The sequence below is a fragment of the Thalassophryne amazonica genome, chromosome 3 (assembly GCF_902500255.1).
Source record: "Thalassophryne amazonica chromosome 3, fThaAma1.1, whole genome shotgun sequence".
Classification (NCBI taxonomy): Eukaryota; Metazoa; Chordata; class Actinopteri; order Batrachoidiformes; family Batrachoididae; genus Thalassophryne; species Thalassophryne amazonica.
Window position 1 is genome coordinate 46,237,559 of NC_047105.1, and position 14,317 is coordinate 46,251,875.

The 14,317-nt window shown below is 40.1% G+C and overlaps 1 protein-coding gene across 2 annotated transcripts in view; it reads right to left on the reverse strand.

Annotated features, from left to right (window-relative positions):
- Positions 1-14,317, reverse strand: part of LOC117506640 (protein phosphatase 1 regulatory subunit 1A-like) — an 82,726-nt gene that overhangs the window by 18,881 nt on the left and 49,528 nt on the right. For both annotated transcript variants that reach the window (XM_034166164.1, XM_034166165.1), the window contains exons 3-4: positions 3,807-3,844; positions 3,619-3,682 (exon numbers count right to left, since the gene is read on the reverse strand). In XM_034166164.1, coding sequence (XP_034022055.1) covers positions 3,619-3,682; positions 3,807-3,844 — 102 coding nt within the window. The remainder of the gene's footprint in view (positions 1-3,618; positions 3,683-3,806; positions 3,845-14,317) is intronic.

The following is a 14,317-nucleotide window of genomic DNA, read 5'->3' on the forward strand; positions in this document are numbered from 1 at the left end:
CCTGCCTGGAGGCTCCATCCTCAACAGCATCTTTCTCCCTATATAAGCTGGCTGGGTCCTTCCTCTGTACATGTCCAAACCATCTCAGTCTGGCCTCTCTAATTTTGTCTCTGACCTGTCCTACCTGTGCTGTCTCACTGATATGTTAATTCCTAATCCTGGCCATCTTAGTCACTTCCAATGAAAACTTGCAGCATATTCAGCTCTGCCATCTCCAGCTCAGCCTGCTGTTTTTCTGTTGGTGCCACTGCCTCTAAGTCATAGAACATCACTGATCCCCTTCTATGACACATCACTCCTTTCTCAACTAATTTACCACAAAAAAAAGATTTCCCACATACTAAAAATAAATTAATTAACCCTCTGAGGTCCGAGGGCATTTTTTGGACAGTTCACTCACCTGGCATAAATGTTTTATTATTGCTGTTAAGAGCTCACCGTGCATCCCACAATCAAGTGCTATGTTTTTGTTTTTTTGTTTTTCAGGACAACCTGTACTTTCAGAATATATATGTTATAGTGGTGTTTTTATAAATGTAATAAAGGTTTACAATCAGAAATAAGAAAGGAAAAAATAAAGCGAAAAATACTTTTCACACACATTTATTCAAAACACAGCAGACTATAATAAACAACTATTTTGACACTTTATAAAGGCAGTTTGGGGTCTTGTACAAAGAGAATTTACAAAATAAATGTTCTAACAATAAACACAAATGCACATTTTGAACAATATATACAAAATGGTCCATGCGTTTTGTTTGTCTTTATGCCACATCTCAAAGAAATTTCTGTCTGCTATTACACAAAGGCTTACAACACAAACTTTTTAATTCTATGGAGTTGACTCCCTCTTGGACTGCATGCAGTGACACTCTTTGGTCAATCACGTGAGATTGTATGAGACCCTCTTATGCTGATCACTTCATTCATATGTGCAACGCTGCACTTTTACACATGGAGCCAGCAGCCAGAGGGCTGTTTAAACAGTATTCACATCCCATAGAGTAACATATCACTGATCCTAACAATCTTTGGGATACCATGTGAGATTGCTCTGCCCTACGATTGGATATTGGAGAAATCATGTGACGGTTAACCAATTCCGATTGGACACTCACATTGCGCATGTCATCACACAGCTTCTATGAGGAGTACAAACATGGTGGACAACTGGCTCGAAAGTCCTTGGAGTTCACTTTTCAGCAAAAAAAAAAAGTAAGTTTCTATCTCATATCATTAAAAAGTTATTTATAATTTAGTAAAACTTGTACTCAGCCGTCATATACGATTGGCCCCAGAGGGTTAATTAATAAAAAAGTCCATGGTGAATGACACACTCAGAGGTATGATCTGTAATAATGTTAATATACGGCTAGGACTGGAAAAAAAGAAAGTGATCTTGTACTTTAGACATAAACTGAAAGAACCACTCGTCAGAATGTCGGAAACCAAATGGCAGCAAACAAAAAAGTGATGTGAAATGAAAGTAACTAAATTATTACAGTTTGTAGGACAGATGGATAAAAATGGAGGTGGAGGTACAATGAGAAACTCAACATTTATAAAAGTAGTGGTCATTTTGAATAAAGTAGGAACATTTAATTACCACTCAGCACTGCCTCGTGTGGGAGGGCAGGTTAAGAGTAATTTAACAACCTTCTTGGTATTTTTTAAATTACCTCCAGCAATGTTTTTATTACCGTTAAGCTTGTTGTACAAGGAGCAGGACTTGCGCGGTGGAGCTCATCTCGAGGGCACATGGTCACCAGCCAAGATGAGCTCCAGTACTGAAGAAAAAAGTTTGTCTTTACATAAAAATACAGTAATAAGTGTCTTTTCAATTTAAAAAAGTAAAAACTTACATGTACACACGCTGTTGTGTGTTGGGGGGTTTGGCTGGACATTTTGGTGTTCTTTTCTTTTCTTTGCTCTCCAGGTGGTATGCAAACTGATTTATTGTCTGTGGAGAAGGTGCTGGCAGAAGAGTCCTTCACCATCATCAACGTGATATGCAGCACCTGTGGATGATGCTCACGTGCAACCTTAAAGACTTTCAGCTGAAGCAGATAATGAGATGGCGTTCTGCATTTAAGCCATGTGTGATTCAAGCAGAATTGCCGGGAACTCGACCTTGTGATGTTCGTTTGTGAGACGCTGAGGACCGCGCCTGGGTTTGACACATCGTGCCTGTGAAGGAGGACGGGTGAGGGACACATGCTGTCAGCACACATCAGAGGTGATTTGATTGTCTGAATAATTGTTAACAGTAATTTGGTATTTTGTTACGCAGTATATGTGAATATTGATCAGAGTTGTGCAGCTTGCTTCTCACGGCCGTGGCGTGCGGACAGATGATCCTCCACCTGTTGTGAGAAGCTGCTCATTTACATAAAGCTTAAATTCAGACCTGAATGTGTTGCTGATATTGTGTTCCTTTGAAGGATATTAGTTGTAGCTGCTGACTTACCTCACCTTTTCTATCCTTCACAGAGTCGGTTTGTCGTGTCCATCTGGGGGGTGTTTGGCGGTGAACGTGGGTCCAGAGGCGCCGGGCTTCGATCCCTTTGGGCGCTGGAGAGCGCACCGTCCTTCACTCCGCCAGACAGACGCGTTTTATGAATTTGTACACCGAGTATTGCACAAAAGGGGGAAAATAAATTGTTTTGTTATTGGAACCGCTTTCTGGTTATTTTAGCGCTGGGTTCAGTCAGACGCAGGTCCGCTCCTCAACCCGCGTCGACACATAACACACGCTGTCTTTAAAGCCTCCATCACACATAGCAAGAATGTGGAGAAAGCATTCCGACACGGTAAATATTGCCATAATCCGATGCAGTCGGGAAGAAAAGAGGCGTGGTCAGGATGCGCAGCGCTCTCAGAAACTGTGGGCGGTCTTTAAACTGACTGGAGCACTCCTTAATCTGTGTAATCCCCATAAAATCGTCCCTGAAAGCCATCTGAATTTTCTGAATGGTGTCCACCTGGAGGTCTCTCACAGTTTCTGGAAAAATTTGATGCAGCAAAGCTCCAAATCGTTCAGACATTTTATTCGCAATAAAAATCTGACGAGAGGGGTGGACCACTGCTCACACTAAGCGTGCTCACAGGCGAATGACGCAACTGACAGGCGTGAAAAAACTCACGCATGCGCACGAAGGTTCAAGCTTGGCTGATGCAATCACACGTGATTCAAATCCATATGGTTTTTGCAAAAAATAAAAAGGTTGGATAGTTTTGTAACAGACCTCGTATAGATATATATATGTGTGTGTGTGTGTGTGTGTGTGTGTGTGTGCGTGCGTGCGTGCGTGCGTGCGTGCGTGCGTGTGTGTGTGTGTGTGTGTGTGTGTAAAAATAACAAATACCCCAAAATACAAAGCAGTCATCATTGCTTGCTTCAAAAGTAGCTCTTCCTCCCGAAGTGAGATGTCAAAATAGGATTGAAATAGCCACGGATACTCCCTAAATTTTTGATTATTTCAGGAATTTTTGGTGTGAAAGGAGCTAAATACAGAATGTTAATTCCCATACTGTAGATTGTTTCCTTCATGGGTTAATCATTACTAAAACAACAGCTCACAAACAGCTTAAACTGTCACATAAGTGATAAGTTACCTTTCATTGTAGGTGTTCCTTTTGGCCCTTTTCGCCGCTGTCGGGGAGAATTCAATAAAGCCGCCTGCATAACATCAGCATATATCACACATTAAGAGACTCAATAAGACTATTACAGTTTAAATACTTGCAATACTTTTGTAATCTTTTTTCAATATTGTTGTCAGTATGGAGCATGAATAACTGACCTTGTACAGTTGGTTCGGTAGACGATCTTCATCAATTTCTGGAAGAAGATAAACAATTTAATGAGTTAAACAAATATAAAAATTCATCCAAAGCCAGTCATACATTCCAACCAGCCTGTACAGCACATACTGGGCAAACAGGTGATTTACGTCAGCGTTCTTCTGCCTGCAGTACAAGAACAGAGCAGCCGCAGAAACACATACAGTAGTGTTCAGAATAATAGTAGTGTTATGTGACTAAAAACATCAATCCAGGTTTTGAGTATATTTCTTATTGTTACATGGGAAACAAGGTACCAGTAGATCCAGTAGATTCTCACAAATCCAAGACCAAGCATTCATGATATGCACACTTTAAGGCTATGAAATTGGGCTATTAGTAAAAAAAAGTAGAAAAGGGGGTGTTCACAATAATAGTAGTGTCAATTTTGTGGAACAAACAGGTGTGAATCAGGTGTTCCCTATTTAAGGATGAAGCCAGCACCTGTTGAACATGCTTTTCTCTTTGAAAGCCTGAGGAAAATGAGGGGTTCAAGACATTGTTCAGAAGAACAGCGTAGTTTGATTAAAAAGTTGATTGCAAAAGGGGAAAACTTATACGCAGGTGCAAAAAATTATAGGCTGTTCATCTACAATGATCTCCAATGCTTTAAAATGGACAAAAAAAACAGAGAGACGTGGAAGAAAAGGGAAAACAATAATCAAAATGGATAGAAGAATAACCAGAATGGCAAAGGCTCACCCATTGATCAGCTCCAGGATGATCAAAGACAGTCTGGAGTTACCTGTAAGTGCTGTGACAGTTAGAATACGCCTGTGTGAAGCTAATTTATTTGCAAGAATCCCCTGCAAAGTCCCTCTGTTAAATAAAAGACATGTGCAGAAGAGGTTACAATTTGCCAAAGAACACATCAACTGGCCTAAAGAGAAATGGAGGAATAATTTGTGGACTGATGACAGTAAAATTGTTCTTTTTGGGTCCAAGGGCCGCAGACAGTTTGTGAGACGACCCCCAAACTGTGAATTCAAGCCAAAGTTCACAGTGAAGACAGTGAAGCATGGTGGTGCAAGCATCATAATATGGGCATGTTTCTCCTACTATGGTGTTGGGCCTATATATCGCATACCAAGTATCATGGATCAGTTTGGATATGTCAAAATACTTGAAGAGGACATGCCCTTAAAATGGATGTTTCAACAAGACAATGACCCCAAGCACACTAGTAAACGAGCAACATCTTGGTTCCAAACCAACAAAATTAATGCCTCACAGATGTGAAGAAATCATGAAAAACTGTGGTTATACAACTAAATACTAGTTAAGTGATTCACAGGATTACTAAAAAAGCAGTTTGAACATAACAGTTTTGAGTTTGTAGTGTCAACAGCAGATGCTACTATTATTGTGAACACCCCCTTTTCTACTTTTTTTACTAATAGCCCAATTTCATAGACTTAAGAGTGTGAATATCATGAATGCTTGGTCTTGTTGGATTTGTGAGAATCTACTGAATCTACTGGTACCTTGTTTCCCATGTAACAATAAGAAACATACTCAAAACCTGGATTAATCTTTTTAGTCACATAGCACTACTATTAATCTGAACACTACTGAATACTGTGCAGTTTGCCACAAATAAAACAACAACAATAAAGAAGTATTTCAGGGTTTTGTGTAATCTTCTGTTGTTTTTCTGTACAGAGCATCCGGAAAGTATTCACATTTTTTCATGTTTTGTTATGTTACAGCCTGATTCCAAAATGGATGAAATGAAATGTTTTCCTCAAATTCTACACACAATACCCCATAATGACAATGTGAAAAAAGTTTTTGAATTTTTTGCAAATTTATTTAAAAAAAAATATCACATACTCATAAGTATTCACAGCCTTTGCCATGAAGCTCAAAACTGAGCTCAGGTTAATCCTGTTTCCACTGATCATCATTGAGATGTTTCTACAACAGTGATGCCGGTAATGCGTTACTTAGTAACGCGTTACTCTAATCTGACCACTTTTTTTAGTAACGAGTAATCTAACGCGTTAATCTTTCCAAATCAGTAATCAGATTAAAGTTACTTCTCTGAGTCACTGTGCGTTACTATTATTTTTGCATTGTGGGTCGATAGCAGCATTAAACTTGGTCCGTGGGAAGGAGGTCGGGGTTCGACTGAACTGCCCACTTTAAGCGAGCTGTGAGCTTTTCATCCACGGTTTTCTGCAGCAGCTACGAATGGTCCTCACCTCTTAAAGCGCGGTGACAACAGCACATCTGCACTGAGCTTTACAAGACATTTTTATGCTTTTTTTCTCCTTTATTTAGAATTCTGAGCTGAGCCGCTCCGTATCTGCTGCTAAAAACAGCTGATCCTCCGCGACACGTCAACAACTAACACTATTTTCCACTCAAATGCACCTAAACTCTCTTTCTGAGGACCACATGATGTGAAAACGCAATAAAACTTTCTTACCTGTAAATCTGGTCATGTTTTCTGCATAAATAAATGTTATCCATTCTTTGTGCTCAGACGCCAAAGCAGGGGCGAATCCAGATTGAATGGAGGCGTGGGGCAGGGATGTGCCCCCCCAACACCCCAAGATTAAAGGTCCAGTTTTGAAGCCTAATACTACTTATAATAATAATTTGGACAAGTAAAATGTTTAGAGAGAATTTAAATGTTAGAAAAATGTTAGAAAGAATTCAATAGTTACATTTATAAACAATGTAGGTTAGAAATGGCAAGTTTTACTGTTACAGTGCTGTCAACAGTTAAATATGAGGTCAAGAAAGATGTCTTTATTTTACTTTTTATAAAACAAGTATTTATTTTCATTGAAGTCAAGAAAGTGTGACTATAAAGTGAGTTTTGGCAAAACAGGTATCATTGTCATGTTGAGGTGGCAGAGGGTTGTTGTCGGGAGCTGGGAAAAGTAACTAAAAAAGTAACTAGTAATCTAACTTAGTTACTTTTCCAATTGAGTAATCAGTAAAGTAACTAAGTTACTTTTTAAAGGAGTAATCAGTAATCAGTAATTGGGATACTTTTTCAAAGTAACTGTGGCAACACTGTTCTACAACTAAACTGGAGTCCACCTGGACTAAATTCAATTGATTGGACATGATTTGGAAAGGCACACACCTGTCTAAATATAAGGTCACACAGTTGACAGTGCATGTCAGAACACAAACCAAGCATGAAGTCAAAGGAACTGTTTGTAGACCTCTGAGACAGGATTGTCTCGAGGCACCAATCTGGAGAAGGGTACAAATACATTTCTGTTGCTTTGAAGGTCAAAATGAGCAGAGTGTCCTCCATCATCCATAAATGGAAAAAGTCCAGATTCACCAGGACTCTTCCTGGAGCTGGCAGCCCATCTAAAAAGAGCGATTGGTGGAGAAGGGCCTTAGTCAGGGAGGGGACCAAGAACTTTGTCAAAGCTCCAGCATTATTCTGTGGAGAGAGAAGACTCTTCCAGAAGGACAACCATCTGTGCAGCAACCCACCAATTAGGCTTGTGTGGTAGAGTGGCCAGATGGAAGAGACATCCTGGATGAAATAGGGTGATGGTTCATTTTCCAGCAGGGTAATGACCCTAAGCACACAGCCAAGATATCAAAGGAGTGGCTTCAGTACAACTCTGTGAATGTCCTTGAGTGGCCCAGCCAGAGCCTAGACCTGAATCCAATTGAACATTTCTGGAGTGCACCAACGCTCCCCATCCAACCTGATGAAGCTTGAGATGTGCTACAACGAGGAATGCACCAAGCTTGTGGCATCATATTCAAGAAGACTTGAGGCTATAATTGCTGTCATAGTAAAATAAGTATTGCGCAAAGGGCGTGAATACCATCTACATGTGATTTCTTTCTGTTTGTTACGTGTGATTCAGCGCAACAAATAGCAAAATAACAAAATGTATAGAACACTGCCATCTACTGGATGGCAGTGTGAAAAATACCGACCGACTCACATGGTCACTATTTGTTGAGATGTTACGAGGACTGCTTTCTTCCACCTGTGAAATATAGCGAAGATTTGTCCCATCTATGGCTGATGCTGAGACCCTGATTCATGTGTTTGTCTCTTCTAGATTGGACTAGTGCAATGTTCTATTTTCTGGTTTACATCAGTCCAGCATTAGGGCTCTCCAATTGGTTCAAAATGCTGCTGCCAGACTTTTGACACGAAGCAGAAAGTTTGACCATATTACAACCATTTTGGTGTCTCTTCACTGGCTTCCTGTCCCAGTGAGATCAGATTTTAAGGTTCTGCTATTAACTATAAAATTATTCACAGACAAGCGCCTCCCTACTTAGCTGATACTTAAACCCTATGTACCGGCCCAGGCTCTGCGTTCTCAGGGTGCAGGATTCGTTTGTGTTCCTCGGGTGAATAAAAAGTCTGCAGGTCACAGAGCTTTCTCTTATCGTGCCCCTGTTCTGTGGAATGATCTCCCTGCGTCAATAAAACAGTCAGATTCTGTAAAAACTTTCAAGTACAGACTTAAGACGCATTTATTGTCCCCTTCGTATGGCATACTGACACAGTATGTTACTATGGTTTTTACCCTTTTAAATTCATTTTATTGGGAAACAGAGCGGGCCGCGGCCTCAACTTTATCTAAATTCTGGTTCTTTCAGTGAAGCGTTGGGCTAGTGGCTGGCGGTCTTTTGTTTTTCTTGTTGCTTAATGCTGAAAGATTACACTGTATTTGTTGTCTTTCTGATGCCTGATTCTGTTTTTTTCTCTCTCTCTTTGTCTGTTTGAGGTGCGGCTCCATCTTGAGGTGGGAGTTGGTGTCTTCTTCTACAAGCCTCCTATCTTGTACAACAGCATGGACTCCCAAAATTTCCTGTTTATTTGTATTGTCAAGTGTGTTGGTAGTATGGCCCAAGCAGAGGGTCACCTGTTTGAGTCTGGTCTGCTTGAGGTTTCTTCCTCAAATCATCAGAGGGAGGTTTTCCTTACCACTGTCGACTGTGTGCATGCTCTAGGGGCTGGTAAGGTTAGACCTTACTTATGTGAAGCGCCTTGAGGCAGCTTTGTTGTGCTTTGGCGCTAGATAAATGAAATAAATAAATTAAATTAAATAAACCGCCATGTGTCAGCATGAGTGAGGTGGAGCAGAAAACAGAGCAGATGCAAGGTCACTATGAGCCATCTAACCCACTATGCCTAAAGTCTTTACCCCTGTTTCACCAGTCATGAAGGGTGGATATTTGTCTTCTCAACTGAAATGTTTCTTTAGTGGTTAATTTGTACTTTTAAAATGCTGATGTCTCTGTACTCTCATCATCTTCGCATTAGACACCTGCAAACATTCAGGAGCTCATGGCAAACAAACAGTGAGGCTCCACAATGGGGAGTAACTGTGTTGCATACGAACATGCACCACAGTATATACCTACACTAATCAAGTTTATGTTAATGAAATAAAGAATATTAGAATGTGTGTGCTGCAGTAAACAAGCAGCACACATATGAAGCTCATGCAACTCTCTGCTGGTTAAAGATGCTGTAAGAGTTATAAAAAATGTGACCCTGTGATCGTTATAAGAAACAGCTGAGAAAAAAAACAATCTGTTTTCTGGTGTAGTGAACCCATTAACTCTGATCAATAGAGTGTGTTGAACCCACATCCAATTCTGAGTTTTCAGCCTTTGAACTTTATTTTCTAGGACACCGCTGTGTTGCTTGGCAACCTATGCATCCCTAGGCACTACAATAGCACTGTGTATATATGCACGTGTGTGTGTGTGTGTGTGTGTGTGTGTGTGTGTGTGTGTGTGTGTGTGTGTGTGTGTGTGTGTGTGTGTGTGTGTGTGTGTGTGTGTGTGTGTGTGAGAGAGAGAGAGAGAGAGAGAGAGAGAGAGAGAGAGAGAGTGATGTGCATATATTATTTCTACTTAAAAGTATGCACCCGGCTGATGAAAATTACAATTCCTTTTTCATATCTCTCGCTCTCTCTCTCTCTCGCTACCAAAGACAACCCCAGCGGTGGATAAAACCTGACCCAAAAAACATTTAATTTAATTTGAGGAGAGCATTTTTTTAAATACAGTTATTTGACAATGCTAGAAACAATTCTTTATCTTTTTGGCTATGAAACATTGCAGTAATTACTTTGGATTTTCTTTCAAATAAATACAAATATCATGTGTTGATACAAATAAACATGACTTAATTAAATACTAACATGCATGCATAAAGATTTGATATTTTATTTTAATCCAGAAACATACAGTCAAAAACGACATTGATTTTGACTCACCGAGGAGTCCACTGACTCCTGATGTTTAGGGCTGGAGTCTGATGTTGTTTTGGTTGTTGTATCATATTGTACTATACATGGCTTATTCATCCATGAAAGTGAGTCAGACAAAACATCAGCATGACCTTTAAATATGATGCAGTCCAATGCAGCTCATCCATACAGGCTCAGCATGACATCAAACTGAATCACACTCACACGAAATAGCAGTCAGTGTAAAAAATAAAACCTTTTTTATAGGACTACTGTGCTGTATTTCATTTAACTGATTGTGGGCTCGAATCAGATTGATATGCATCTTTATGTGCCGATACCAATATTAGGGAGAAAAATAATGATACTAATATATCTGCTGATACGTAAATAAAAATGCCCATGATTCCTAACATTTCTTTATCAAACCTTTATGACAAAGAGAAGTGAAAATTCACTTGGTCCATTGACAGATTTTTTTACTTAAATGAAAACAAGGTATTTTTGTTAAGATTTTTTAAAATAAAGTTCTGCAATTATCTGAGAAAAAGCTTGTTTTGAGCTCTATTTTACAAATAACAGGGCAACTAAAATAATAATAATAATAATAATCTTATGGTCAGTGCAAAAAGCTTGTTTTGTCTCAGATATGACTCAAAACAAGAGATTTCCAAGACTCCTTCACTAAAACCAGATTATCGTAGATGTATTATTACATCCGCCGTAATAAAATCATTGCCATTTATTTATTTGTCTGTCTGTTTGACTGTTAGCAGGATTATGTTAAACTACTCCACGGATTTAGACAAAATTTTCACCACACATAGATATTAGACTATGAAAGGCTCCATTAAATCTTGGAGGTGACCTGGATCCAGATCTGGATTCTGGATCAAGATTTCACTTTATATAGGCTTTGCAGGTTTATGTAAAACTACTTCACAGATTCTCATCAAATTTGCACCACAGATACATATTAGGGCATGGAAGACTCTACTGAATTTTGGAGGTGATCCAGATTAAGATTCTGGATCAAGATTTCACTTTATATAGGCTTTGAGGGTTACACCAGAATTACTTGATGGATTCTCACCAAATTTGCACCAGATTGATATTAGAGCATGGAAGACTCCACTGAATTTTGGAGGTGATCCAGATCCAGATTCTGGATCAGGATTTCAATTTGTATGCTTCACTTTGTCAGATTCGGTACTTTAATGTTTCCCATAATGCCCCTGGCAGCCTCCGATGCTTCCCAGAATGCATTGCGGTCCCAGCAGAATTCCGGCGTCTCACAGCACATGTAATCAATCACTAACGAGGATGTGGATGGTGTTGATCCAGCGAGTTCACGGGCGATTATGATGATGACACATTCTCCCAAGTTCAGAGGGTTATCAAGAGGAGGTGTAGCACCTGTGATGGACTTCTGCTGTGCCCCAATGTTGTCTTGTTGTCCATACTTCACAAAGTTTGCTTACATTGTGACCTGAACCCGAACTCTGCTGAAACTGATCTCTTGCGTGAGTCACGGACCGTAAGATGGCACGAGACTCACAACTGCGAAACAACAAATTTTGAGGATTATGTCAAAACTACTTAACAGATTCTCACCAAATTTTCACCACACATAGGTGTTAGGCCTTGGAAAACTTCATTCAATTTGGATCTGGATCTGGATCAGGATTTCACTTTGTAGACTTATTATTATGTTATAGGATTATGTCAAAACTACTTCACGGGTACGACATCACGATGTGAAACCAAGATCAGGAAGACGCTATTTTGTTTCAGCTTGTGAATTAAATATCACATTGCAACACCTTGATCAGTCGGACCATTCTGGATCAGTATGCAATTATTGCATTGTGTTGTGGAATCCAGATCTGGGTAAAGTCCAGGTCACGATGTGAATCACATATGTTATTTTTAGTCTTCGCCAACCCTTGGTGCAGGGTTGGCCAAGTTCGGTCCTTGAGAGCCACATTCCTGACACTCTTAGTTGTCTCCCTGCTCCAACACACCTGAATCCAATGAAAGACTCGTTAGCAGACTTTTAATGAGCCTTTTATTAGAGTGTCAGGAATGTGGCTCTCGAGGACCGAACTTGGCCACCCCTGCCTTGATGGATGTCAGAAATCTCTGATTGCTCTTGTTGAAAAACAAGTCTTCATATCAAACTGAAATTTTGTTTAAAGGAGACCTGCGTTGAAAAAAATGCAGTCAGATTTTTTTGAACAAAAAATGACTTACATTTACACATGAGATCCTTCTGAATGTAGTAACGTAAATCTGGAAGCCCAGATCTGTCATTCAACGGAGAAATCTTCATTTGAAAAAGACAAATTTACTGCTAACATTTAGCCCTCCGCAAACTGTCCCTCTCATCATGGACGCTGCCGAGACGTCACGGACAAGACCCTCTCCCAGCATGCATTGCGCCAATTGTAATTTGTGGATTTACGTCAGTTTGCATCTGCACCTTTTTCTTGTCTTATACGGAAGGATCTACTTTTTTTAAAACTTCATATTGTCTTGTGGCACGTTTGGTGAGTACACATTTCTTTTATTTGTGCTTGAAAATTATTTTGGGGGACTTTTTCATACACCCGTTTGATTAAGTGGTGTCGCAATGAAAATCTACTGTCTTTCACCTCCGGTACCATCGCGGGATATGGGCGCGAGACCCGCAAAGAATCCCAGTCATTAAAAATATATAAACCTCTCTCAGCGTCCATGGAGCTCTGGGGCTCTGATTGCCGAGACGTGCGGTGCTGTGGATTTTGCCGCAAGAAGTCTGTCCTTGCAGCAACAGGTGTACCGGCCACTTCGCATTAAAACAGCGAGTGTAATCTCAGGACTTGTGCCAAGTGTGCTGCAGCTCCATTCAGTAGACAGAGAGGTGATGCCGGTGTTGTGCGCTGAATCTGACACAACACCGGCGGTGTGACGAGCTCGTTAATGAGCTCGTTAACGAGCCCGCAGACTTAATAAGCACAGCGGAGGCAGAGAGCGGGAGAGGAAGAACGGCGCCCGCTGTCGATGTCGTTGCTGATCTGAGCACACAGATCTGTATCTCACATTCATTGCAGCTTACTTGTGGATGTTGAAACCAGGATGTGTATAAGTAACATTACTAACAGATAAAATCAATTTCAGTGCGGGATCAGACTGAAGGCGGGAGCGTGTCGTCTTGTCCCTGACGTCATGGAAATGATACGGCTATACAAACTGTTTTCACAGAGGGCTAAATTTTAGCTGCAAATTTGTCATTTTTAAACGAAGATTTCTCCGCTGAATTACAAATTTGAGCTTACAGATTTACTTTACTGCATTCACAAGGGTCTTATAAATACATATCAGTTATTTCTTTCTGAAATCTGACCACATTTATTTCAATGCAGGTCTACTTTAAAAATTAAGTGTAGATTAGATATTCTGCTAGAAGTTAGACAAATATACTTGGTAAGCTTTTGTGTTTTGTAGCATTGTGTTTCTTGTGTCTGACTGTAATTATGACACAGAGTACAAGTTTTATTGTATGTGCAATGATAAGTAATGGGTCTTCATCATCTAGTTATTGTGTGACACGTATCTGACAGGGAAGGTTGAGGTGGGTTAGTTGAGGTAATAACGGTTTGCTATTACTGTTCTGGCAGATTTATGCACACTCTGAGTGCCCTCTTGTTACGTTTGTCCACCAGAGACTGACTAAAATTTCAGTTGTGATGTATTAAGCTGCCTTAGGTTTTTAATTTAAAATGTAGCTGAACACCATTACTTCCTTATTTCCTTATTTTAAAAGCAGGAATGACTGGATTAAAATACATGATTCTTATTTGCATTGATACTAATGGGCGTATATTATAGGGGCATCATTTGAGGTTAAACTATTATTTGGGGTCAAGAAACACAGAATATAGCTTTCACAGCATTGATACTCTGATTGATTCCTCTGCGCGTTATGTCCATCTGTGCCTCTAGAGTCAATATCAAAAGGCCAATATCAAAAGATGATGAGTCTATCGCAGCGATTCCCTGCTGACTGTCTGCCTGACACGGAGCCAGATGAGAACAGATAGGCTCCAATGACTCCACTTCACCCAGCCAAGCCTTTTTAATTTAGCCGTCTACGGTGTGCAGGTGTGCAGTTACACTGCAGAATGTGAGGAGAAAATAGTGCAAAATCAGGATTACTTGTGCACCGTGTGTTAAATCAAGAAGAAATATGTGCCTGCATGCAGTGGGTGTAGCCAGAAAAGCAG